The sequence below is a fragment of the Haliotis rubra genome, unplaced genomic scaffold (genome assembly GCF_003918875.1).
Source record: "Haliotis rubra isolate DU_JTF1 unplaced genomic scaffold, ASM391887v1 Scf189, whole genome shotgun sequence".
Classification (NCBI taxonomy): domain Eukaryota; kingdom Metazoa; phylum Mollusca; class Gastropoda; order Lepetellida; family Haliotidae; genus Haliotis; species Haliotis rubra.
Genome location: NW_025765880.1, coordinates 1,382,045 through 1,407,514, shown reverse-complemented (window position 1 = coordinate 1,407,514; position 25,470 = coordinate 1,382,045). Strand labels below are relative to the sequence as shown.

At 39.4% G+C, this 25,470-nt stretch overlaps 1 protein-coding gene across 1 annotated transcript; it reads left to right on the top strand.

Annotated features, from left to right (window-relative positions):
• Nucleotides 1-13,285: 13,285 nt before the first annotated feature.
• LOC124274206 (ketohexokinase-like) lies at nt 13,286-16,844 on the top strand. Its single transcript, XM_046709512.1, has 4 exons — nt 13,286-13,367; nt 13,913-14,038; nt 15,770-15,884; nt 16,562-16,844. The coding sequence occupies exons 1-4, from the start codon at nt 13,286-13,288 to the stop codon at nt 16,842-16,844; spliced, it is 606 nt and encodes a 201-aa protein (XP_046565468.1).
• The last annotated feature ends 8,626 nt before the right edge of the window (nt 16,845-25,470 follow it).

Here is a 25,470-nt window from a genome sequence, read left to right as displayed (position 1 = left end):
CAGTGAAGCATGAGTACCCCACTCAGACACATTATACTGACTCCATGCCGACCAGTCCTTGTTGTACCCATTAATGCCGAGCGCCAGGCAATGACCAACAAGTACCATATTTTAACGTCTTTTGAAATGACGCGATCGTGGATCACACCCGCGACCTTCCGCTCTCCAGGCGGACGCTCTAACCACTACACCACGGAGGCGGTTGAAGCATGAATACCCCACTCAGACACATTATACTGACTCCGAGTCGACCAGTCCTTGCTGTACCCATTAATGCCGAGCGCCAGGCAGGGAGCATATTTTAACGTCTTTTGGTATGACGCGGTCGGGGATCCAACCCGCGACCTTCCGCTCTCCGGGCGGACGCTCTAACCACTACATCACGGAGGCGGTCTCCTGATATAAGATAATGATGATTAGTTATTAATTTACGTACACAATATACAACCACTTAATTCATGCCTGTTACATTCCTACTTTCTTTACTTGATGAAATACTCCACAAACGTAGCCCCACTAAACAAGCATGATCCATGTGAATCGAATCCTTCGACAGTAATTGTACACAGGTGCCTTAAAAAGTTAAATTAGAAAAAAATTAAAATGTAAATTAATATCCGTCCCGCCTCCCATGTTTTTTAGAAATTAATCAAACTCTGTCTAATAATTTAATGCGGTCTTACCTTCAGAAGCTCGGCATGCTATTGGTTCAAATTAACCCCCATTCACAGCCCGGGGTACGTGCATTGCTCTGAATAAGTGAGTGAGTTTGGCTTAACACGACTTTTAACAGTATTTAACTTTCAGTTATATCACGGACTGTCAGTTCGATGTAGGATGAAACCCACCAACATAGGTTTCTGGCACGCTCAAGGGACGCAAATCCATTGCGACGACTGAGCTACTGACAGTTCAAGATGACTGTATAGGCAGAGACCATATACCGGTATATGGTCTCTGATATTTTCAAGATTTGAAATTCTGTCAAAAGTTAAATGTCGAGATACATACATCATAACACCACTCCCAAAAGCATTTCTATCTCTACGTTTCGGGTAATGAAACTTTTCCCAGGCCACTGTTTCATTATCTATACTTGAGTCTAAATGAGTCTCCGTGAATAAGATCGGTTATTACGAATGCTTCTAGCATTCAAGTGAAAAACTGACAGTAAGTTGTCTGTCTGAACAAGAGGTCCTGGGTTAGACTCTACGTCACCATCAAGCTGAAGTAACAACAGAAAAACCAGGATGCTATTGACATTTGAAGCCTGTGATTGAAGCAGACATAAATGCAAGCTTCAATTCCAACAATAGTAAATTACACACAGTTTCTGCTTCAATACAAAGGAACCTGACTAGTACATTTTTGTCAGCAAGTAAGCTACTGGTTTTCGAACATTTCTTATTGCTACTAGAACACGTGACACAGTTGAATGACCCGATCGCCACACGGTGTTGCATTATGTCATTACCCATACGGCTTGTTGATTTCATGTTGGTAGATACACGTGCGGATACCAGATCGGGTTATCTGCAGACATGATGATGAATTTGATTGTATATCATGGGTTGGCAATGCAGGATTTCTCAATTGTTCTAAAGAGGAAGAAAGAAAAATGGATATATACAGTGATTCAGTTTTGGATACATGTGTACTCGGAAATGTAACTTGAGAGTTGTAAAGTTTAAAGGTGAGACTAAGAATAGTATATACACAATTTAATACAAAGATAAACAAGAAGAAAGACAGAATGTGTTGTGTGTTTATATGGTACATACAAGTAATAAATAAACATATATTTACATACTTACATATTTGAATACCTTTAACATATAAGCCAAGCATGAATGTGAAACACATTTAAGTCACTACTGACGCCTATATTTGTCGAGGTCAGATTCACTTTGAGTGACACGAATGAGTCCTTCCAACTGTTCACAGATATACACCCTGCCATCGTATGTCCAGGTGGAATAGATCCTCTGCTCCTTCTTCAGATCTCTGGCGAGCTTAAACAGATGATTTCTGTACTTTGTCAGATCCTCGTTGATGTAGATATTGTCTCTTTAACCTTTGAGCTTGATCTTGTTCCTGATCACTTTGTTTCTGTCCCAATAACTCACAAACTTCACCCCTATGCTCCTGTTCTGTCCTCGCTGTTTCTTGCCCACCCGGTGGCACCTGTCAATATCTGTGGGTGAAATATCCGAGTGCACCTCCTTAAGCACCTCCAGCACAACTTCCTCAATATGTTCGTCCTCCTCTCCCCACTTGGGTTCCTTGATTCCTGATATCCTCAAAGAGTTCCTCCGACTGTACTGTTTTAGCTCGTCAGTCTTGAGGTGGAGTTCGACTCTCAAATCACGTATCTCCTGCTTGAGAGGGGCCTCAACATCCTGTATTTTACCATGGCTACGTGAAATGCTCGATTTTGATTGGTCAATCAATAACATTAGACGCTATCAATTTTGGATTGAAAATTCGTCTGATTCATGGCCGCTTCACTGCGCACGTATACAACACTGCCGCATCAGCTTGACCACCAACATGGCTAATATCAACACAACAGACGTGATGGAAATGCTGATAAAACATTTATTAAAACTCGAAAAATACAATTATTATATGATTTTTCCCTCCACAATTATTAGGGAACCTTACTATCATATAACCTTCTATAATAAAAATATTCAAACTCAATTACAATACACAGCCCCAAACATAAACAAACAATATCTAACATGTAACTCGGAAAGCCTTGTAAATTTCATCCCTATCTATACAAAATGTGCAGAAAATCCTTACTAAACATTTACCTACCTGGTAAATGGTATATATTTGTTTCCGTTTAGAATCATAAGAATGGGAAATTCGCAAGATAAGGGTCAGGCGAACACACAAAATGTATGCCACTCACACTCCATCATGTCCTGTTGCATCGTTCAAAAGAATATATGTAAAAAATTGTACCACCAGAATTCTGCTCTCTGCCAGCTTCCCCACAAGGCTGTCACTGCTGATCTATGTTCGTACACTTTGAAAAAAGTTTGGCCACAATCCAGTCCCAAATGATGAAAACAATGTTCCAAGGAATCCCACGTTAGTCGCTCTTTTCGTCGCATGCCGGGGTGGAGGCACCTACAGCCTATGTAAGTGAAATCATGATCCACACTCGCTGGTCATACAAATCTTTGAATAGTTACAGGTCGTAGGTCTATCAGAAAAGGATCTATTCTTCGATTATGCAGGGTTCAGATTCGACAGTCAGTCAAGTATTTTCCACTGTCACTCAAAATGTAAACTCTGGCTTGCGTTCTCGCGTTCTCGTGTTTTTGAAAATCGTTACATGAAATGTATCTGCTGCGCCACCCGCATGCCCCATTGATGGTATAAGTATAGACTGATTAGCAAGGATGAAATCTTTTTTACTTGATAATATTTCCATCTTCACTATGATGATAAGAAATGAAAACATTTGAAGTTTAACCATCTGCTAGTGGTAAAAATGTTAGGACAAAAATAACGAAGTCAATGTACGTCTTTATACTTGTTTTATAATCCTAATTAGTTTATTATCATATTTTTATGCATTTTGAAACTTAATAAGAAGCGCACTTTCTGCTTATACTTATAGTGAATATATAGCATGACTGTAATATCTAAACATTGTATAGATTGCCAACGTGAATCATATTTCACACACATACACACGCCCTAACTGCGACCTAGTGTAAGCTGTATCATTACCAAACCGAAACATGAGTATCATCAATCAATTCAAACAATGACCTACTTTTCATCCGATCCGAAGTTTCTCTTGTGAAAATGAAAAGAGACACAACAAACAACTATGGTTACACTAAATTCCAATTCTTTGTTTCATAGAAAATGGAATTTACAAATTAATTTTAATTTTAAAGTTTTAAAAAAGTCGTATTTCTATATTTTATGCCGAGGTTTAGGCAGCATGTCGTTAACTGAGACGTCACAGACTGCCCCTGTTTAAAGTAAAAAGATAAAACACGACTCCGAGGTTTTGGTAGCAAATGTAAATCCGCGGAGTCGGGAAAATCCCTCGGGCCAAATTTGCTACCAGGAGGAGTGTTACCGTCATGAATGTAAAACACAAATATGCATTATTTTCAATTTGTGCAAATGTTTTGTGTACATGTACTGAGCAGAACAACATTGATGGAACAGCCCGCAAATGATGGAACAGCTGGTGCCAACTGGGATGCGACTGGCAGCCAACACCTTGCCTTGCACGCGCAATGAACGCGCTCCCCGTGTCCTGCACGTGCGCTGCCCGCAGTACCCGTTTTGTGAGGAACACATGGAACATACTGACAAATAATCTCATTCTCCATAGCGATCCTTCGTAGCCTAGTGGATAAAACCGCCAAGCAAGAGAGCGAAAGGTTGCGGGTTCGAAACCAGTTATCGCCACTATATATTGGAAGTTATCATAATGTGATATTTCACGGTGAATGATAGCAAGACAAAGTTGTATCAATCATAAGTAATGGTCATTTTAAAACCTCATTTAATGTTAAATAACGACCATTTCAAAACCTGATATGAGGTTTCTGAAACGTGTTCTTCAAAACCTAGGTTTAGAAATGACTGACTGACTGCCGCTTTTAGCAATATTCCAGCAATATCACGGCGGTGGACACCAGAAATGGGCTTCACACATTGTGCCCATGTGGGGAATCGAACCCGGGTCTTCGGCGTGACGAGCCAACGCTTTAACCACTAGGCTACCCCACCGCCCGGTTTAGAAATGACTGACTGACTGAGTTTGGTTTTACGCCGCTTTTAGCAATATTCCAGCAATATCACGGCAGGGGACACCAGAAATGGGCTTCACTCATTGTACCCATGTGGGGATTCGAACCCGGGTCTTCGGCGTGACGAGCCAACGCTTTAACCACTAGGCTACCCCACCGCCCGGTTTAGAAATGATCAGTGCAAAGTCACAGCAGAGGTCTACCTGATTCTACCTGGTTTATAAGAGGTCGTACAATGATTCCAAATTCATCTTGCTGACTGGTTACACCTGTTTTGTGTTCTTTGCAAATATTGACTTGATCTTTGTAACATACAATGTGATTGATATAATATCAAGTCCGTACCAGACCGCCAAACGTTTCTATCGGCCGAGCCTCGTTTTGAGATTTCCACGATTTCCAGATTGCCGTTTGTCAGAGCACGTTGTACGACAGAGCACCCTGCACGACGTGTTTGGAATGATTAGAGGGAGCATAGTGTTGCAATATACAAGTGATTAGATGTATAAAAATGATACTGATTAATATCTATGTATCCAGTTGAATGAGTTGGTTTCAAAATTCTGGACTGGTTATTGTACTAAGTTGTGCAATAGGACGGAATCCAGTCAGCAGGTAAGGTGAGGTGAAATTGGGTTTAACGTCGTGCTTGAGAATATTTCGCTCATATGACGACGTGCATGCGTGTGTATGTGTATGTGCGGCTGCTTGTACTAGCCCAGACTTAAGCTGGTTTTATAGTGCTAGCCCACTGAGATACCATGCCGCAGTGAAGCATGAATACCCCACTCAGACATAGTATACTGACTCCGAGCCGACCAGTCCTTGTTGTACCCATTAATGCCGAGCGCCAGGCAGGGACCAACAAGTACCATATTTTAACGTCTTTTGGTATGACGCGGTCGGGGATCGAACCCGCGACCTTCCGCTCTCCAGGCGGACGCTCTAACCACTACACCACGGAGGCGGTCCCAGTCAGCAGGAAATGAGACTGTTGTGTAATCAATGTTTTGACTTGCTTCACGGCGAAAAAAATGATTCAGAATCTGTCGAATGCTACAACAAATGAATAAAAACAAAATACAAACATTAAAATTACAATAGGCTATAGTTACAGCAACAATTCCGGGTTATTACCATGTTCTATCAATATCCACATTGCCATTCATCTGCAGCTGACAAAGAATCCTGTTCCATGTCATGTATCTTTTATCTAATATGCGAAAAAGCGATATATCGTTTCAGGTTTTTCACATTGGTGTATAGTCTCATTGGTCACCCAAGATAGAACACCTGGCAACTAATTGCATGATGTCCGCCATTCTTTTAAAAAAAATAATTTAGTTAGCCAATAATGAGCAATCAATCAACTTATTGGCGGTTAATCTTTTGAAGGAAGGACGTTGTTTTTACACAGGCACTTTAAGACAGGGTGTATTCAGTATAGATTATCTCATAAAGCGTGAGAAATCGCAGATCCAAATCGTGGTGATTGCAAGAGATATCCAGGATCATGAGGCATCTTGATAATCGTGGCAAAATATTAAACATTTTAAATATTTTGCTACGATCATGCCGATAGTTTTAGCTGTCGCTCCAGAACGCAATACTGCGATATAACTGAAAGAGAAATACTGTTGAAAGTCGTGTTAAGCCAAACTCACTCACTTATTCAGAGCAATGCACGTACCCCGGGCTGTGAATGGGGGTTTATCTCCAGTATTAGCATGCCGAGCTTGTGAAGGTAAGGCCGCAATAAATTTAAATTCAGTGTTTGACTAATTTCTAAAAAAAAATGGGAGGCGAGAAAAATATTAATTTACATTATATTTTTTCCTTTTTAATGCACCTGCGTACAATTACTGTCGAAGGATTCGATTCACATGCATCAATCATGTTCAGTAGGGCTACGTTTGTGGAGTATTTCATCAAGTAAAGAAATTAGGAATGTAACAGGAATGAATTATTATTATTAATATCATAGGATATTTATATTTATATATCGCACATATCCACGCAACTAGTCCTTGCTCAAGGCGCTGGTATATTTTTCCCTCGATCATTGGATGTCAAACTCATCGGAACATAGTATTATCAATCTCAACTCCCTTGGGAGTATACAACTCTTGCTGCCTCTAGGCGCACCGAGATTATTGTGACTTTCTCATCCTAACGAGGTACCCATTCACAGCTGGGTTGACTGGGACACATAGTCACAGTACTTTGTCCAAGTTGACTGCACGTTGATGTACCCGCAATTAAGTGTTTGCACGTATTCACATGGCCACCATCTGGTCATATACCAACGGATTCGTGGGTTCTTTTAAGTGCACAGGGTTGTGTACTGAACACTAGGGGTTGGGACAACACAGAAAGAGTCTGCACACAAAGTTGACTGCAAGGTTTTTACACCCGGTCACAGATGGGCTCGATCCCGGCACCGATCAGCCGATGCTTTAACCAGCTCGCCCACCGCGTGAGTGGTTGTATATTGTGTAAATAAATGAATAACAAATCATCATTATCTTATATCAGGATATTATGTATTTAAGTTGCAATAAGTTGCCAGTTCAGCTGCCTCTTGTCTTTGTGTTTCAGTGAGTGAGTGAGTGAGTGATTGAGTGAGTGAGTGAGTGAGTGAGTGAGTTTAGATTTACGCCGCACTCAGCAATATTCCAGCTATATGGCGGCGGTCTGTAAATAATCGAGTCTGAACCAGACAATCCAGTGATTTGTTTGTTTGTTTGAACATATTTTATTCAGTGTTGAAATGGGTTGGGCACAAGTTATGTAACTTATTACCGCCCGCTCCCATCAGAAACATGAACAATAATGAACAATAATGATTGGATGTAATGGATGGACATAATAATATTGAGACATATTATTGATTAATTGAAGCGCTTACTTCGTACAATGTATTTATGCACATGTCTAAAGATATTTTCATTGATAGTATTTGGCAGAGCAGGGTTGCCGTAAAGAATGGTATCAATGTCTAACTGAACGTTTGATAGTTCAAAGTCTTTCTTCAGATCAAAACGCCAACTGACAAATTTTGGACATTTTAAGAAGAAATGGTTAGCATCTTCCACCGGAGCACCACAATTGCAAGCTCTACTCTCTGATAGATTAACACGAAACAGATCTGCTTGTAATGAACTACACGAATGTCTTATCTTCGTGTGTAGTATATTTGTCTTTCTTTCACTAGAAAGGATATATCTAGGTAATACGTACTTTAGCGCCCGTAATGAGGAAACAATTTTTGCGGCCTTTTCTATTACAGCAGATACATGATGAGACCATTTTGTATTATCTGAAAAGATGACACCGAGGTGTTTATGTTGATGTACACGTTCCAAATGTTCATTATTGAAAAACAAATCAGGAACTTGTGGACAATTTCCATTTCCAGTGATTAACAGCATGAGCATCGATCTGCGCGATTGGGAACCGATGACATGTGTTAACCAAGTCAGCGAGCCTGACCACCCGATCCCGTTAGCCGCCTCTTACGACAAGCATGGGTTACTGAAGATACATTCTAACCCGGACCTTCACGGGTCTCTTTGAGTTTCATGTACAATTAAACGTTCAGTGTCACAGTTTGGTCAGAATGAAAGGTTAGTTATTATACATTATAATTGTTACATACATAGTAAATTAAACCCTAATATTAATCATTACACAAAATAGGTATAAATATGCTCATGATAAACAAAATACACAGTATACCAGTTAACTTGTATGAATGTGCTTATGGTTTGTTTTCTATATGTCTAGTCAATATGCTGGCTACTAGTTCTTGTTTGGTAACTATTTTCTGTTTCACGTCAGATTGATATTTCTCATCTATCATGTATATTGAATACTTGACAAAGCATGTGATCATGTGTATTGGGATTATTGCATGCGTTGATATGCTGCTGGATGTGCAGACACATCAATAGGTTCTTTGGCTATCTAGTGTCTATTTAATTATTATACCATGTAAACTCTTTGGCAACCCCTGTCCTCAGATATGAAAAATTCTGTTATTGCTTCCAAACTAAATTTTATTCGAATGTATTGAAATGATACACGTAATTATGAAGATTACCATCAATGCATTTGTACGCATGTATATTTTATTATTCCGTCACAACGCATGAAATGACCCTCATGGTGACTTACATGCAAATCATGAAAATGGCAGTTAATGTAGGGTGTATAAAAGCCCATGTACGTATTATATTCATTCATTTGTCGGAGCTGTGTTAAAATTGCCACGATTGAGTGTTGCCGACCGAAATACATTGGTCGTGTTCGGCCGGAGAAAGTTTTGCTGTTGGATGTTCACAAAACAACGATATCCCGACTTTGGAGCCGCTACAACAACTTCAATTTCAACGATCGCCCGAGAGTGGAAGGCTAAGAATCTTCAAGATCGGTACATCCGGGTCCATCTGCGTAATCGGTGCCCTACCAACCGTGATGCCACGCAAATACCAGGTTTAGTGTCAGCTCAAACGATTAGGAACCGTCTGAAAGAAGCGGGTTTACGTGCCTGTAGACCAGTTGTTGGACCTGTACTACGCCCCCTACATCGACGCCGACGACTCAGGTGGTGCAACAACGTAAGGATACGGACTTTACAAAACTGGAGGCGAATCTGGTTTTCTGATGAATCACGTTTTCTTTGCAACGTCACGACGGAAGACAGCGTCTGTATAGGAGACGTCATAAACGTTTTGCGCCCATCTGCGTCCGACAGGTGGACAGATTTGGCGGAGAAAGCGTCATGGTTTGGGGAACCATCTCATACAACCAGAAATCAGACTTGGTGATCGTTCCAGGGAACCTGACAGCCCAACGTTACATCAACCACGTGTTAGAGCTTCACCTTCTCCCGATTATTGACCAACAGACACAGATTTTTCAACGGGACAACGCCCGGCCTCATACTGCACGTGCAACAATGAACTTTCTGCAGAATTCCAACGTCAATGTCTTGCCATGACCCTCTAAATCACCAGACCTCAACCCTATTGAACACCTGTGGGATACTCTGGATCGACGCGTACGTCAACGTCAGCCGCCGCCACAGACGCTGCAACAGCTCGCCGTTGCACTGCAGGAGGAGTGGAGAGCCATTCCCCAGGAAAGAATCCGGCGTCTTATCCGTTCTTGTCCAAGGAGATGCCGTGCAGTGATTGCAGCGCGTGGTGCTCATACGAGATACTGAGAAAGACGCCCCCCCTGGTGACAAACTGGTGTCTGTGAGATGACTTTTGAAATGACAATTTTAAACATGCCCATCTGGGTTATTATTCTGCCAAATTTCAGACTTCTGTCTTAAATAATAAAAATGCCGTGTCGTCCTAAAACTTCAGATCAAAATCTCTAAAATACAGGGGTTGCGTTTCTTTTTTGACAGAGTTTATTATTATAAGTCTTTATGTCAACAGTCATTTTGTATATCACTATATTGCATCGCGTAATACCTGTATATGATTGTTGATAGGCACATTTATGCACTATATTTATTATGATGACATGTTCATCAGATGTGATTTTATGTTGTGTATATCGTGTATATTATTGTTATTACAGGGTGTCTTCTTCCACCAGTATATAAATATAAAGAGATATCTCACTCATAACCCGTAGTCTGTGGTAAATAACACATTGAAACTCCACTATATCATGGCTGCCAGAGGAACACAAATATTATTGGTACAAATGCATTTCTATTTCTTGGAACATGGAGACAAAAGAATCATGTAAGACAGGGTGTTTTGTAGTCAGGCGGGAGCGGAAGAAAATCTATTAATTCATATCTTATGGCCTAAAGACGCGAAAACCGACTGCTACAAATTGGTCGGTTAGAATTTTGTTTGAATGAATATGCTAGCCGTATATGATATAGCATCATGCAGAGACTCACTGGTCTGTGATTATTTCTATAACTGATGGTGTAGCTGCGAATTGATGTGGCTTTAAGCAATATTTTATCACTGACGTTAATATTTTTCCAGCTTCCGGACACTTTCATGTTTTCACTTTTATTGGACATTCATATTCACAATTTCGTTTGTTAAATAAAATTTAACATGTTGAGGATTTGTAGGTACATAGGAAATTGTAACAACGGGAGTGGACTTATACTTCGTGTATGTAAATTACATAGCATTTTCAAGCTATGTCATAATTTTGCTAAATGCTACTTGGGAAATGAAAAGCATGAAAGAAGCATGACCAGAGTACTACTAAGATGCGCATGCACCTTATAATATTACGCATGCGCAACGACAGCGTCTAAAACGCGAGATTGCGAGTTCGCGAGAACGCGAGAAAATGAAATGTCGCATTCTCGCGTTCTCGCGATTTCGTGTTTTTGTGGCCTTATTTGACAAGTCGAGATTGCGAGATTGCGAGATTTGACAGCATGTACAAATGTCGCATTCTCGTGTTGTCGACTTTTGACAAAAAGTGCTATGTACCAAAAACACGAGAATGCGAGAACGCGAGATTTTGGCCAAATCTCGCGTTCTCGCGATCTCGCATTCTCGCAGTTTTAGCTTGTTTCCACAGGTCGAGATCGCGAGGATGCGAGATCGCGAGAATGTCCCTTACAGTATTCCATACTTTCGTGAGGTGTTAACCTCGGCATCTCTGTCCTCGTTTCACAATCGTTAGTGAAGCAATGAGAAACGGTTTTCATACACCTGCTTTTAATGTCACAGTCAGTATGATTTCAGAATGAAATTCGCGCTTTTTTCATGGCGTGGCTGCATGTTGATGCATTTTGGAATGAAGAGTCATACTGTGGACAGGAATGTGTTTCTAAATGCATTTTTTCAACTGGACATGCCCTTCGACTTCATGTTAGTTATATTCATTGATCATTGTCATGCTGAAATCCATCTTGATGAAAATATGGACAATTTTAGACTGGTGCGTTTTCAATGATGTTCAGTATATTTGTGCTATAGAGTCTTCTAAAGTACTGTCGGAAATGCTAGAAAAATGCTTTTTGAGTTATATTTAAAATTCAGATGTATTACAGTTACTTAAATAACAAATATCACTTTAAGAAACATCTACCTAATGTAGACCGAGGAAATACAGTTTGAGACATGCCCTAAAATGCGTTTTTACTGATGAAAATACCAAAAACTTAGAAAAATAAGGGGTAGTGGGACGTTATTTGATACAAACATTAACTGCCTGTGTTACGTCATCGGCATGCACGGTATCGACAGGTGAAATTGACACCTGAGCACACGCTCGGGGGAGAGGTCATCTCAATAGATGTTTTCTTCAAATTGTTGAATATGTGTACGTATGGTATACGTATTGGTTATGTGAGGGATCATTTGTGTATGTGTGTTTGTTGTGAAATAAACATACGAATTACTGTACATTGGAAAGAATCCTATCACTTGTGTTATCTTATCGATTGATTGTAGAAATGTGCAACGTTTTAATAAATGTTTTGAATGTCAACAGTATATTTCATTGCAAACATATGGATGTAATTCAGTCAGTTTAATCTAGTTGTGAACATTGGCCAAAGATTTAACGAAGTCACTGGTGTAGCTTCTTTAGAATATATACATTCTTCTTCTCCTAAAGTTTGTAGACCGCCCGTCTAAGTACTCCCTTGTCAAAGTTGTCAAGGATGGTTTTACGTCCCGGTTTTGCTTTTGAGACGGTCCCTGTCTTGTCTGATTTTTTTTACAATATTGTAAGCTTTTTGGTAAGACATACCAACAGCTCTACAAGTTCTGTATTAAACCATTTCTATACTAATGAAAGGTTTACCTCTGTATTTTTCAAGCACAAGAAACTTATAAACCTTTGCAACAATCGTCTGCAAACAGTTGGCCATAGTGGAGGCTGTTATAAAGATGTGCATGCATGACGGGAAACTTATTTATCAAGACTTAACATTTATATTAATATTTCTTCAATAAAGAAACGATAATTAAGTAAAGTAACACAAACATTCAACATTTATTTGTTTAAGAAAAACGTTAATTTATATTTTTACACCACCTGTATTATTAGCATAAATGTAAAGACTATTTCAGATGTCTGTTGTTGAACTCTGAAAAAATCTTAAGTCGTTGTTTTGGTACCAAATTCTCTCCTGTAAACTGCCCTTTAAATCAATTGAAATAAAAATTAGATACACTATAGGTGAGTTGATTGACAACATAATACATTTATCACCTTTGTAAAGATATTAAGGCTAAAAAGCATTTTTCTAGCATTTCCAACTCTGCAAACAGTTAAGTTTGTCAACTTTCCTGACTCGGTTGCACGTTGTTTTAATAAATTTTTCAAATGTCTTTCAGACATCCCAACTGCACATGTAGTGCGTTGAACAAATTTTCCCAGGGCGACCCCTTTCACTTTCACCTTAAAAAGATCATAAACTAATGGACTTAATGTCAGAGGGGCATTTCATTGTCTCGTGTAACGTGTCAATAAATCGATTGACTATGGTTGATGTGGCGTCACCATTGCACGTGCTTCCCGCCATTGAGGCTGTTCCCGCAACAGTACTACTGTTACTCTACCCTCGTAAAACTTTACATGGAAAGTCAAAACAAATGATGGTAGTTTGTTAAGTAACTTTTTTATCTTGGAGACAAACGCCATGAAAGTTGTTTTTTTTTCCCAATCGGGGCAGTTCTGATGTTTTCATTACATTATGCCTTGAAATGAATGATTGACTGATCATGAATCCATGTGGAGCTAGATTGTGATTAATCGGTATCATTTTGACCCAAACAGACTGTAGTACAAATAGCCACACAAACGCACTCACGCATTAGTGCTGTAATCTTGAGTGCGGCGTAAAACTTCGTTGAACGTATAGTAACAGTCTCTAAAAGGCCTTAGGATCTCTATAAAATAATTTGATCTTTTATATTTTGTATTTGCAAAATTGTTTCATTTTGGAATAATCAGAAATGATATATACTTATTTTCCATATAAAATGATTTCGTAGTACACACCAACGGGTATCTATATTTGTAACCGTATAAACGCTGCCTGTGTTCCGATGATGAAAGGGAGGGGAATCTCTGCGTGGGAGGATTAATGCTTTAATCGTTAATTGCAGGGTCGCTCAAACGCAGACGAAATGGGAAGATGTTCCAGAAGATCAAGAAACACAACGAGTCAGTGGAGCCTGTTCATCAAATTAAGACATCCATGGAACTTGAACAAGTCATGTTCCCTGAACTGGGTAAGTACATGTCAGCGACGGGCTGTATTTCTGTCGACTTAGAAGATGGAGGGACAGCTTAATAGTTAAAGTGATCGCTCGTTACAACGCAGGCGGGTTCGAGAGAGAGAGATTGAGTTACTATGCCGAACCAATTCAGAACCGGTCGTAGTTTTTTCCTCAACTTCGAGCGCCAGGCAGGGCAACAAAAATTATATACTTTAACGTCATCTTACGTCGTCCAGCAGGGAAGGATACTATGTAGGCTTGTATGTCCGTGACTGAACCAGGAGTGGTGGGTTTCAAGAAGACTGTCATGAAACCTTTGGTATCTTCAGAATTGTGCACATTACAGTGCTAGGATTCAACCTTTCCACTTCACATTTTTCAGATTCGCTTCAGATTTCTGTGCTAAATTTCAAACTAATAGCTCCCCTTACGAGCATTCATTGACGTCATAAGTCATGTATACCCTGTGTCGCACAATGCAGCTAATTACATCGCGACACTCGAGGCTTGCGGCGGGTTGAATGAAAGGCGTTATATTAATCAATAGCAAAATATGTCAGTCAATCCAGGTCATACATGTAAACATATTAGACGTTTAGACAGACCTGTGAAACGTGCTCTACATGAAACCCAGCAACGAGAGACTGAGCATTTCCACAAACGGTTTAATTTGTTCCATTGGCGATTAAAACTATTTGGCGACCAAATAATGAGTTCCCAAAATATGCATATATATACAATCTGAATTATTGAAAGCAATGTCAGTGACATTGCTTGAGATATGTAAGCATGTTTTGAGTACATATGGTTAATCAGAGTAAGCGAAACACTGTGACTAGGGACGAAACAAACCCCTTTAGCCTGAGTGAGTGAGTGAGTTGGGTTTTACGCCGTTTTTAGCAATATTCCATCAATATCACGGTGGGGGAACCAGAAATGGGCTTCACACATTGTAACCATGTGGGGAATCGAACCCGGGTCTTCAGCGTGACGAGCGGACGCTTTAATCACTCGGCTACCCCACCGCCCCACCTTTAGACTGAACCTCATTCTCCGGAAACCCTTTTTAGTTTATTGCTCTTAAGATCGTGTGAAAGTGAATCACTCTCCAGTAGTGAGCCGTTAATGCTGAAGGTTCAGTGAGGTCATATAATCATGATAATGGCTCGTTTGGCCGGCGTCCCGAGTCTGGCGTCTGGTGTCCAGGGGCGTCATCGACGTCTGTGTTGTTGTCTGTTCACATTCAGGATAGTCCTCAGAAACTACAAGATATTGAATCTGATGTTCTAGGATTTGTTCAAACTACCCTGGTGTGAGATATCATATGTCATTAGAAACATTATATTCCTTAAAGTTGAAGGTTTGTGGAAAATAAATTTAACCTTTTTTCCTGTGTCGTTAATACAGAAGCTAATTAATTCTTGCCCAATTAGAAACAATTAACATACAAGCTATTCGTAATTACAGAAACTATTTAAATAGCAATGTCTGAAGTAACTTTTGGTTTGTGGCCTTTGTTGACCTGTTTTACTGCTGAGGTCATGTACAGGTGAGCTACAGTTCTTTGGTTCTTTTTGTAATATCAAGTAGGTTACAGATAGATAAACGTTAAGATAATTCTGTAGTACCACCTGACTTCTCTTGGCCCCGATTTTGCCGACCACAACGATGTCTATATTAAGTCGATTAAATTTATCTGTACACACATGACTTGTGTCAGTGCGTTGTGTTGATGTCATTCAGAGACCATTGTCAACTGTCCGGACTACGTGTTCTTGAGCAAGGACTGGTCCCGGTCTAAGGGCCTGACCAGCAAAGAGACCTGCGTGGACGTCTACAGCAAGAAGGTCAAGCCAGGGTAACACAGCAACTCATTCAGTCCTACTCCCCAAGCTAGTGCCTCTATTGAAGCGATGCCTTCACACATAGACAGACAGACAGACAACAGTTTATTAACGTCTCACTTCTGTACAAAGATAAAAACATACACATTTGTACATACAATTCATTCATAAAATGTACAGAACCAATTTATGAGAGACATGGAAATGTTAATAACCATTTAACCATCTTCACACCGTGTGCTGCTGGTTTAAGATACATGTGATTGTTTTGGAAACAAATGGGTGGTTGCATGCTAATCCCGTGTGTTTCAACCGATTTAATTTTAACGTAATTTTCAGGGTTATTGAATAATACAAGGTTACCTATAAAACTTGTTATGAAACCACCAATCTTTCAGTTTACAAAGAAGTTGTCGCATGTGATGTGTTCTTTTTCAACATTTACAGAAGTATTTAAATTCCTGAGTGACAGTTGTTTTACCCCACCATATTCCAGCTGCGTCACGACCATGTGCATATAACTGAGTCTTGACCAGGCACATCTCTGAATGTCTTCGCAGCAGTACACCCCACCCCCACCCCCATCCCCTATCGACACGCGTTGATATAAGCATAATATTAACCAAAGAAGCGGGAAACTACCTCACTCACTAATGTCGGAACTAATGCTACTTGTTTTCGTTTGCTATAGGGGAGTGGCCATTTGTGCTTGGGGTGAAGGCGGTGCCGCAGGGAAGACAGCCGATGGTGACGTCATATCTATACCAGCGTTCCTGCAGCCACATGTTATTGATACAGTCGGTTGTGGCGACGCCTTCGTTGGCAGCGTCACTGCAGCACTTTCCTCCGGAAAGAGTTTGAGCGATGCCATTCAGTTTGGATGCCGCGTTGCCGGTGCGAAATGTGCTATTAAAGGCTTTAATGATCTGAAACGGTTTGGCAGCATATTGGAAGACTCTAGTGTTGGATCATGATTCACATACTGCAGGAGTGGATCCAGAGGGGTTGCGCCACCCCTCTCCGAAAAATATTTCCCTGAGGAGCATTTCCTCCAAACCGTTTGGACTTCATGATTTATGTGCACCCCTCCTTCTCCAAATCCAAAATCCTGGAACTGGCCTTTGTACTGTAACAAGACTTTGATTCATCTACTTTAATACATCGTTGAACCATGTACTTGCGTTGATTCATCTACTTTAATAGATCGTTGATTCATCTACCTTAATATATCGTTGATTCATCTACTTTAACAGAGCGTTAATTCATCTACTTTAATAGAGCGTTCATTCATCTACTTTAGTAGGGCGTTGATTCATCTACTTTAATAGGTCGTTTATTCATCTACGTTAAAGGTCACATGCAACGTAAAACACAACTTTGCAGATTCTGATACCTTTCGGTATGGACTTACCGAAACAAAGCGTCAAAAATGCAAATTCAACTTATAAAGTTGAAAAATAACGCGATGAAAAAAAACGCGCGAAATCGGAGTTCAAACGTTTCACTAATTTTCCCCAGACTTTTCTGGGGAATACGGGTTTCAACAGCTGGGCTGCGCTCATAGCACGTGCGCAGTGAAATAGGTTCGCGCAACTTGGAAGCGGGCTGTCTGGTGAATACTCGGTGAAGGGTTTGGTGTGAGCCATTTTATAATGTTTTGTTGATATCTCACAGGCGCGAGCTTTTTATATGTTATGACAGTAAATAAACTGTTTATATAATTTCATTTGTCTATTTCACCACGAGTTCTTCTTACCGATTCACTTTCTCAGTTAGATACTTAAAAGCAATGTCATTATTTAGCGTTGACACAATTTCTAACTGTGATATAGATATGTCGCTGTCACAGACAAAACTCAATGTCTTGTTTTATTGACACCTGTGTGTCTGCCTGCCTGTCTGCTAATGACAATAATCAATACACAACTGCGATCACTGACCACATGCAATTTGAACTTAACACCAATCAGGCTATACACCATAAACAAAACGCATTGATTTATGGCCCGAGTTTGGTCTCTGTCACATTATGTAATTACACAGACAGGCAGGTGTGATACTTGAACACATGACATGTTATGATGTCTGTTGATTGCAAAATGTTATACACAAAAAATGAGCATGTATTTACAAAACCCAACATCTCTATATATACACACACAATGAGCTGTGAAGGCGGCATCAGCTAATGAACCAGCCGTTACACTTGAGTGCACACCCACCCGCTCTGACTGGGTTCGGTATCCCGGCTGCTTCGTTTCGAGGGAGGTAAACCCAAGTACAAAATATTGCACTTTTGATCTGCGATTATACGCTTATAATTTTGTTTATTTGTTTTTTCATAATCAGCAATGCATATTATATGTCATGAATAAGTGATAATTGTGTTTTAATTATGTTTGATTTTTTGGTTGCATGTGACCTTTAATAGGTCGTTTATTCATCTACTTTAGTAGAGCGTTGATTCATCTACTTTAGCAGAGCGTTGATTCATCTACTTTAACAGAGCGTTGATTCATCTACTTTAATAGATCGTTGATTCATCTACTTTAATAGAGCGTTGATTCATCTACTTAAATAGGGCGTTGATTCATCTACTTTAATAGAGCGTTGATTCATCTACTTTAACAGAGCGTTGATTCATCTACCTTAACAGAGCGTTGATTCATCTACTTTAATAGATCGTTGATTCATCTACTTTAATAGATCGTTGATTCATCTACTTTAACAGAGCGTTGATTCATCTACTTTAATAGGGCGTTGATTCATCTACTTTAATAAAGCGTTGATTCATCTACCTTAACAGAGCGTTGATTCATCTACTTTAATAGATCGTTGATTCATCTACTTTAATAGATCGTTGATTCATCTACTTTAATGAGGCGTTGATTCATCTACTTTAATAGAGCGTTGATTCATCTACTTTAATAGAGCGTTGATTCATCTACTTTAACAGAGCGTTGATTCATCTACTTTAATAGATCGTTGATTCATCTACTTTAACAGAGCGTTGATTCATCTACTTTAATAGGGCGTTGATTCATCTACTTAAGTAGAGCGTTGATTCATCTACTTTAACAGAGCGTTGATTCATCTACTTTAATAGATCGTTGATTCATCTACTTAAGTAGAGCGTTGATTCATCTACTTTAACAGAGCGTTGATTCATCTACTTTAATAGGGCGTTGATTTATCTACTTTAATAGAGCGTTGATTCATCTACTTTAATTCATCTACCTTAACAGAGCGTTGATTCATCTATCGTTTTAACTTTAGAGCGTTGATTCATCTATTTTAACAGAGCGTTGATTCATCTACTTTAACAGAGCGTTGATTCATCTACTTTAATAGGGCGTTGATTCATCTACTTTAACAGAGCGTTGATTCGTCTACTTTAATAGGGCGTTGATTCATCTACTTTAATAGGGCGTTGATTCAATGTTACTATTGATGTAGCTGCCATAACCACATGGGGTAAGCCCTGTCTATGCTCAACCGGAAGTTGGTCGTCATCAACTGCCATTTCCTCGATAGACAGTCGATCCTGGTAAAGAGTGAGTCCCAAACTTCGTAAGATTTTGATATTTCCAAGTAGTAAATGTTTATGACATCGACTTGTCGTATAAGTTGAATGGTCATGGGTTATAACCCCTATATCATTTGGTCATGACACGTTATATTTTGTTTACATTTGAATCAATTCTTGACACGTCTTTCGGCGTGAATCAGAAATGCCGAGAAATCGACCACTTTCGTCGTCTTTACAACACAATCAATTGAATTCATTTCACGTATTGTGCATTTTTAGGTTAAATGAGGTTATGTAGCCGCGCGTCAAGATTTTAGCTTCTGCCAAAACATACAAACTGAGATATTAACGAAAACAATAACTGTACGCATCGATGGTAGCTGCTTCATCACTGTACGGGTTGTTTGTTTCTTCTCCCACAAAACTGTAATGGTAGTTGTAGCTATCGAGTTCTGATTCGTTCCCTTTTCCTCTATTGTAGGTCACTATTACAACGAAAGGATATACTGAGATGACCTGTTCGTTTGCTATCAATCATGGGTGGAAGTTTCCATTGTTATTATTGCGCAGGGCAATGAGAATTTTGAACCATTATTAAACATTTGTGTAAGCACCATTGACATAATGTCATCAAGGTTTGCCAAAGGATGTCTGATATTGACAGTAAACACAACACAATAAGACTTCAAACATTTGAAAAGATAATTCCTTTAGAAATCCCAAAATGTGGCAAGTCGTGTACACCAGACGCATTTACATTGACCTTGAGGGTTGAAGATATAGGGCCCCCCTAAAAAAAGAAACAGAAGGTTGATGAAAATAACACTGGCCACGACGTTGCGTGCAGCAACACCAGAAGTCGCTGTGAAATAGTTGTTGATACAGAGGAAGATGTCACGTCCGAGGTCACTGAACTTCTTCCAGGTGTCATTTTCAGCATTGAAATAATCGGGGCACCTTCCCAGGTTGTAGATTGGTAACGTCATGACACAAAGTTGTCACGACGTTAGTATTTCTCCATTTATAACGTTAAAATATTTTACGTTGAGGAAACGTTATACCTTGGGCTCCTCACCACGCAATAACGTTTTTTATAAGTTGGTGTCATAGAATTTTCTGTAAAATCTGTCAGAGATTCTTTCATCACTATTCAGCTACAGCTTCAGGAAACACAAGACCAAAACAACATGCCAATTGACTAATAAACATTAAAGTGAATGTCTGCTTTGTTTCTTATGTACTGTTCATTACTGGGAAAATTATTCAACTATTAGCGTTCAATAGAACGTAAGACAACGAAAATACGTTAGCATCAACTAATTTTAACCTTGCGGCGACGTAAAAATGAAGTGTCACAACTTTGTGTCCCGATCTTGTGATATGTTATTTTATGTCCACAGAATAACGTTGTAACAACGCAAGCATTACGTTGTGACAACGTGAAATTGTTAGTTGGGTTGACTCCTGGATGAAGTTCAACCGTTTGTTACATAATGGAAAACTCCCTTTGGATAACGCTGCTTTCCTTTTGTTTGAAGAAGTAATACAGTGGTATTCACTTGAAACTCAAATGAGATACAGAGATGAGATAAAACAATTCTGGAGAATCGGTCAAACGTTATTCCACCGAAAATTTCTCCGTTTTATGAGTGGGATTAAAAACAGGTCACTTGGAAGAATAAGATTAAGGAGACTTAAAGCCAGAGGATTTAGGCGCACAGATGCCCCAGGTATATTTAATGACGTTCTTGCTAAGATTTCAGAAAATTTCAGTGACACTGCTATAAAAGTTTGGGAAAGACTTCCGCCCGTATCCCCCCTTCAATTTCATCCTAGTCAAATCACATCACCTGAATATATACTCCTCATCAGATAAGGATGAATTTTAATATATTTGTATCTGAACATACTGAAAGACATATCCAACTTCTAAAAATGCCACTCAAAGAAACGTTTCCTCATCGTTAAAATTTAGGGGGATACGGGCGGAAGTCTTACCCAAGGGCCTACCTCAGTTGAAAAATAGCAGGAAACCAACTACCCGTATGTTGCGGCCTGGGATTTACCCTCTACTCCACTGACAATAAAGGCTGGGAGTCAGTAGACAGTAAGTAGATATCAGCAGATATATCGGTTGACACGGGAGTGTTGCTATCGGCGGTCAACCCTCCGCATACTACAGGATTGTGATACCTGAGCCAGGCAAATATAACTCATGAAAATATATACTAGTACATGTCACGTGACTGAGAATAGTTCAGACACAACAATTAACTTATACAATAAAGATAATTTCAAGGAAAGGTTTACTTCATTGTGTGATAAATATAAATATGCACAATCCAACCAAACTTGTAATATAGAGTTATATATAAAATCATCACTCATACACACATTCTTGTATAAGGGTATTCATACAATGGCTAATTACACTATCAAGTACTTTACCGAAAATGCTTACTTATGATACTTGTTTATGTTATTTATGCATTATTAAAAACATAAAGCAATAATGTACTATAATTACTAAGCTTAGAAGTAGCGTATTAACTATTTTGAAGTGCTGAGCTTATCAGGTGAGGGTGACAAGTGCTGTGTAAGTGAAAAAATGGCTGATGACCTATGATTTGAAATAAGCCAGTTCCAATCAACCAGGTGATCATTACAAATCACATCAATGACAGAAAGAAAGAATAACCTAATTGCCCTATGACCTTGTAATGGAATGATCCAAAACAATCAGAGACCTGCATTAAGCACTTAAAACACTACTTGCCGACAACTGCTCACTGTGATGGCGTACAGTTATGGTTTTCGCTAATATCTTAGTTTGTATGTTTCGACGGAAGCTAAAATCTTGACAGACTGGCTACATAACCTTATTTAGCCTAAAATACACAATACGTGAAATGAATTTAATTGATTATTAAGAAAGTAAGATTGCTTATGGATAACAACTTCTTTTATAATATATGATGCGACGTTTCGGTATGGATTCTTATACCGTTGTCAAGTAGTTGTTATCCATAAACAATCTTACTTTCTTATTAGTCACCAACTTCTAAATGCCAATCAAACAGATTAATTGATTATGTTGTAAAGACGACGAAAGTGGTCGATTTCTCGGCCTTTCTGATTCGCGCTGAAAGACGTGTCAAGAAATGATTCAAATGTAAACAAAATATAACGTGTCATGACCAAATGATATAGGGGTTATAACCCATGACCATACAGCTTATAAGACAAGTCGATGTCATAAACATTTACTACTTGGAAATATCAAAATCTTACGAAGTTTGGGACTCACTCTTTACCAGGATCGACTGTCTATCGAGGAAATGGTAGTTGATGACGACCAACTTCCGATTGAGCATAGACAAGGCTTATCCCCTGTGATAACAGGATATCTGTCCATCTACTTAAGCAATCAACGCATCATTACAGAAATGTGCGAATTATCTTTGTGTTTACCATTTGATTAAGAAATACTGTTATATATGGTTATAGAAACGTGAGTATTCAGTGTTACGAAGTGCAGTGATTTCTTTTCCGTTTCCTTCATGAATTAAGGTAAGGTTTCAGTATCGTTGATTGATACAGAGTTATATAATCTCCTTACATTCAGTGCTATCCTTAATGATAGTGTCGCAACATAGTCTCCACATGGCGACGTCATGTGATCGGTTTCGTGTCTTGCATAAACTAAGAGATGTATTTCAGTACTGAAATGATCAACAAGTTCTTTGAGAAAATTTGTTGATTAGCTATTAAAGGTTTTTGTCTGTTGTTGTGGAAAAGTCGCAGTTAGATATGGACGCCTATTCCTTCTAATAGTTCACAGAAATTGTCGCTGTCGAAGACATCATATACACATGAGACCCTACAGTCATTTTAACCCTTAAACAGTGGGAAAAGAACACACAAGAAAGCAAATTTCAAAACTAAGGAAAACGATAAAATTGGAATTCCGTACTTACACGAAAACTTACGAAAATACTCATATCTGCAGCGCTACAGATATGTCATTAGCTCGCCGCAGAAGAATTACAATTATTAAAATCCATTGCAAAACGTGACAAGCCACTAGGGTGGCGCTGCCCTCGTTTTGAGCAGGACTGCATGTGAACTTTTACAGTCGAGAAACTCGACTGGTTGCTGTGTGCAACGGATGGCAGTTTAGAGACTCGACTTGAGCCTTAGTGTTCATATAGCTGATGAGTCATGGGTGGCCCCTGGATAGTTGTACACTGGCTTCATCGCATGTTTCAACCGCCAGTGATTTCCCAGACCAACTGAGGTCCTCGGCGTTACACCATAGGAGATTCCGAGCTTTTGTCATGGACAAAAGATGACCGCCTCTCCGTCCCTCTGGGAATAAGCGCATGCTAAGGTGCATCCACAGACCCGCGAAATAATGTCATTTAGCCACCATGTCAACCTCAACGAACTTATTAGCCTCAGTTGTTTTGGCGTGCTGTTATTTCTTGATTCACAAAATACGTTATTGTCATACATAAATATACTCTAATAAATGTTGGAACTTTCAAACATGGTGTACGTTCTAGTAATATTTGTTGGAATAGCGACGGAAGAGCTGCTGCAATCAAGTCTTGGATGACTGGGCAAATGTAGATTGTTTCAGATCGAGGAATGAAAATTGGACTTATTCAGGCTTCCTTTTGATTTAATGTACTATCGTGTGTAAACACATATTCTATATGATAACTTTATGTGTGTCTAAATGCATTTATAACAACGGAAATGAAACGATAAATTTTACATTTGGTAATAAGAGCGGCTCAGGGCATATATTAGTAACACAGGAAATGAAACATTTAAACGTGCTAATCGAGGGAGAGGCAAGGTTACATATAAAATATATACACTTAATGAAAGCATACCCTCAGATATGAACCTCTTATGCATGTTCTCTATACTTAGCTACATATACCAATATGATTTACGATAAATGACTTGATACTCCATAAATACACCATATATTAAATGACAGTGATATGATAAATGACTATATGTAATGATCGCCACTGGTGTATATATAATAATATGATAAATGACACTGTGTATATATAATGATAAATGACACTGTGTATATATAATGATAAATGACACTGTGCATATATATATATATATAAAATGATAAATGACACTGTGTATACATGTATATGCAAAGAAGAGGGCGCTACTGTATTGTAACTGGGTTTTCAAAGACTATTCCCACTTCCATTGTGAATACACACCTCCGTTCCCTGGCCATATTGAACCAATGTACAGACTGTACATACGGGTAGTCTAAAGCTTGGCAACTGGTTCAACTGCATTCCTTTCCAGATAGCGAATAGCACCTGAAATACTCGCTGACGAACAATGAATCGAGATCTTCCGTACAGGTCACACTACATCGCTGGCGGGAGGGGTTGGGTGTGGCTGGTAAAATGTAGGGAGATGGGATCTTTTTACAGGGAGTGAGAAGGGGCACACAGCAATGAGAATCATCATGTTATTGAGCGTTTATACAGATGTGAGTGAGCGTGTTTTTACGCCGCTTTTAGCAATGTTCCAGCAATAATACGGTGGGGGACACCGGAGATGGGCTTCACACGTTGTACCCGTGCGCGGAATCGAACCCGGGTCTTCGGCGTGACGAGCTAACGCTTTACCCACTAGGCTACCTTTCCGTTCCGTTAATACAGAAGCTAACGTATGTTATCATTGTACATCTTTGTATTTCAAAATCACAGTCGTTACGGTTATACTGACAACCTGATCGTCTAGTTGGAGTGAGTGAGTTTAGTTTTACGCCGCTTTTCACTATTCAAGTAATATCACGACGGGTGACACCAGAAATTTGCTTCACACATTGTACCAATGTGGGGATCGAACCCGGGTCTTCGGTGTGACAAGCGAGCGTTTTTAGCACTAAGCTACCCGGTAAAAGCCATACTCAAATACTCAAACACTCAATCTTACTTGAAACATCGGATAAATGCCGACAAGGCCGTGGTGATCCGGTTGATGTGATCCCGACACAAGGCTTGTTAAATCATTAAAAT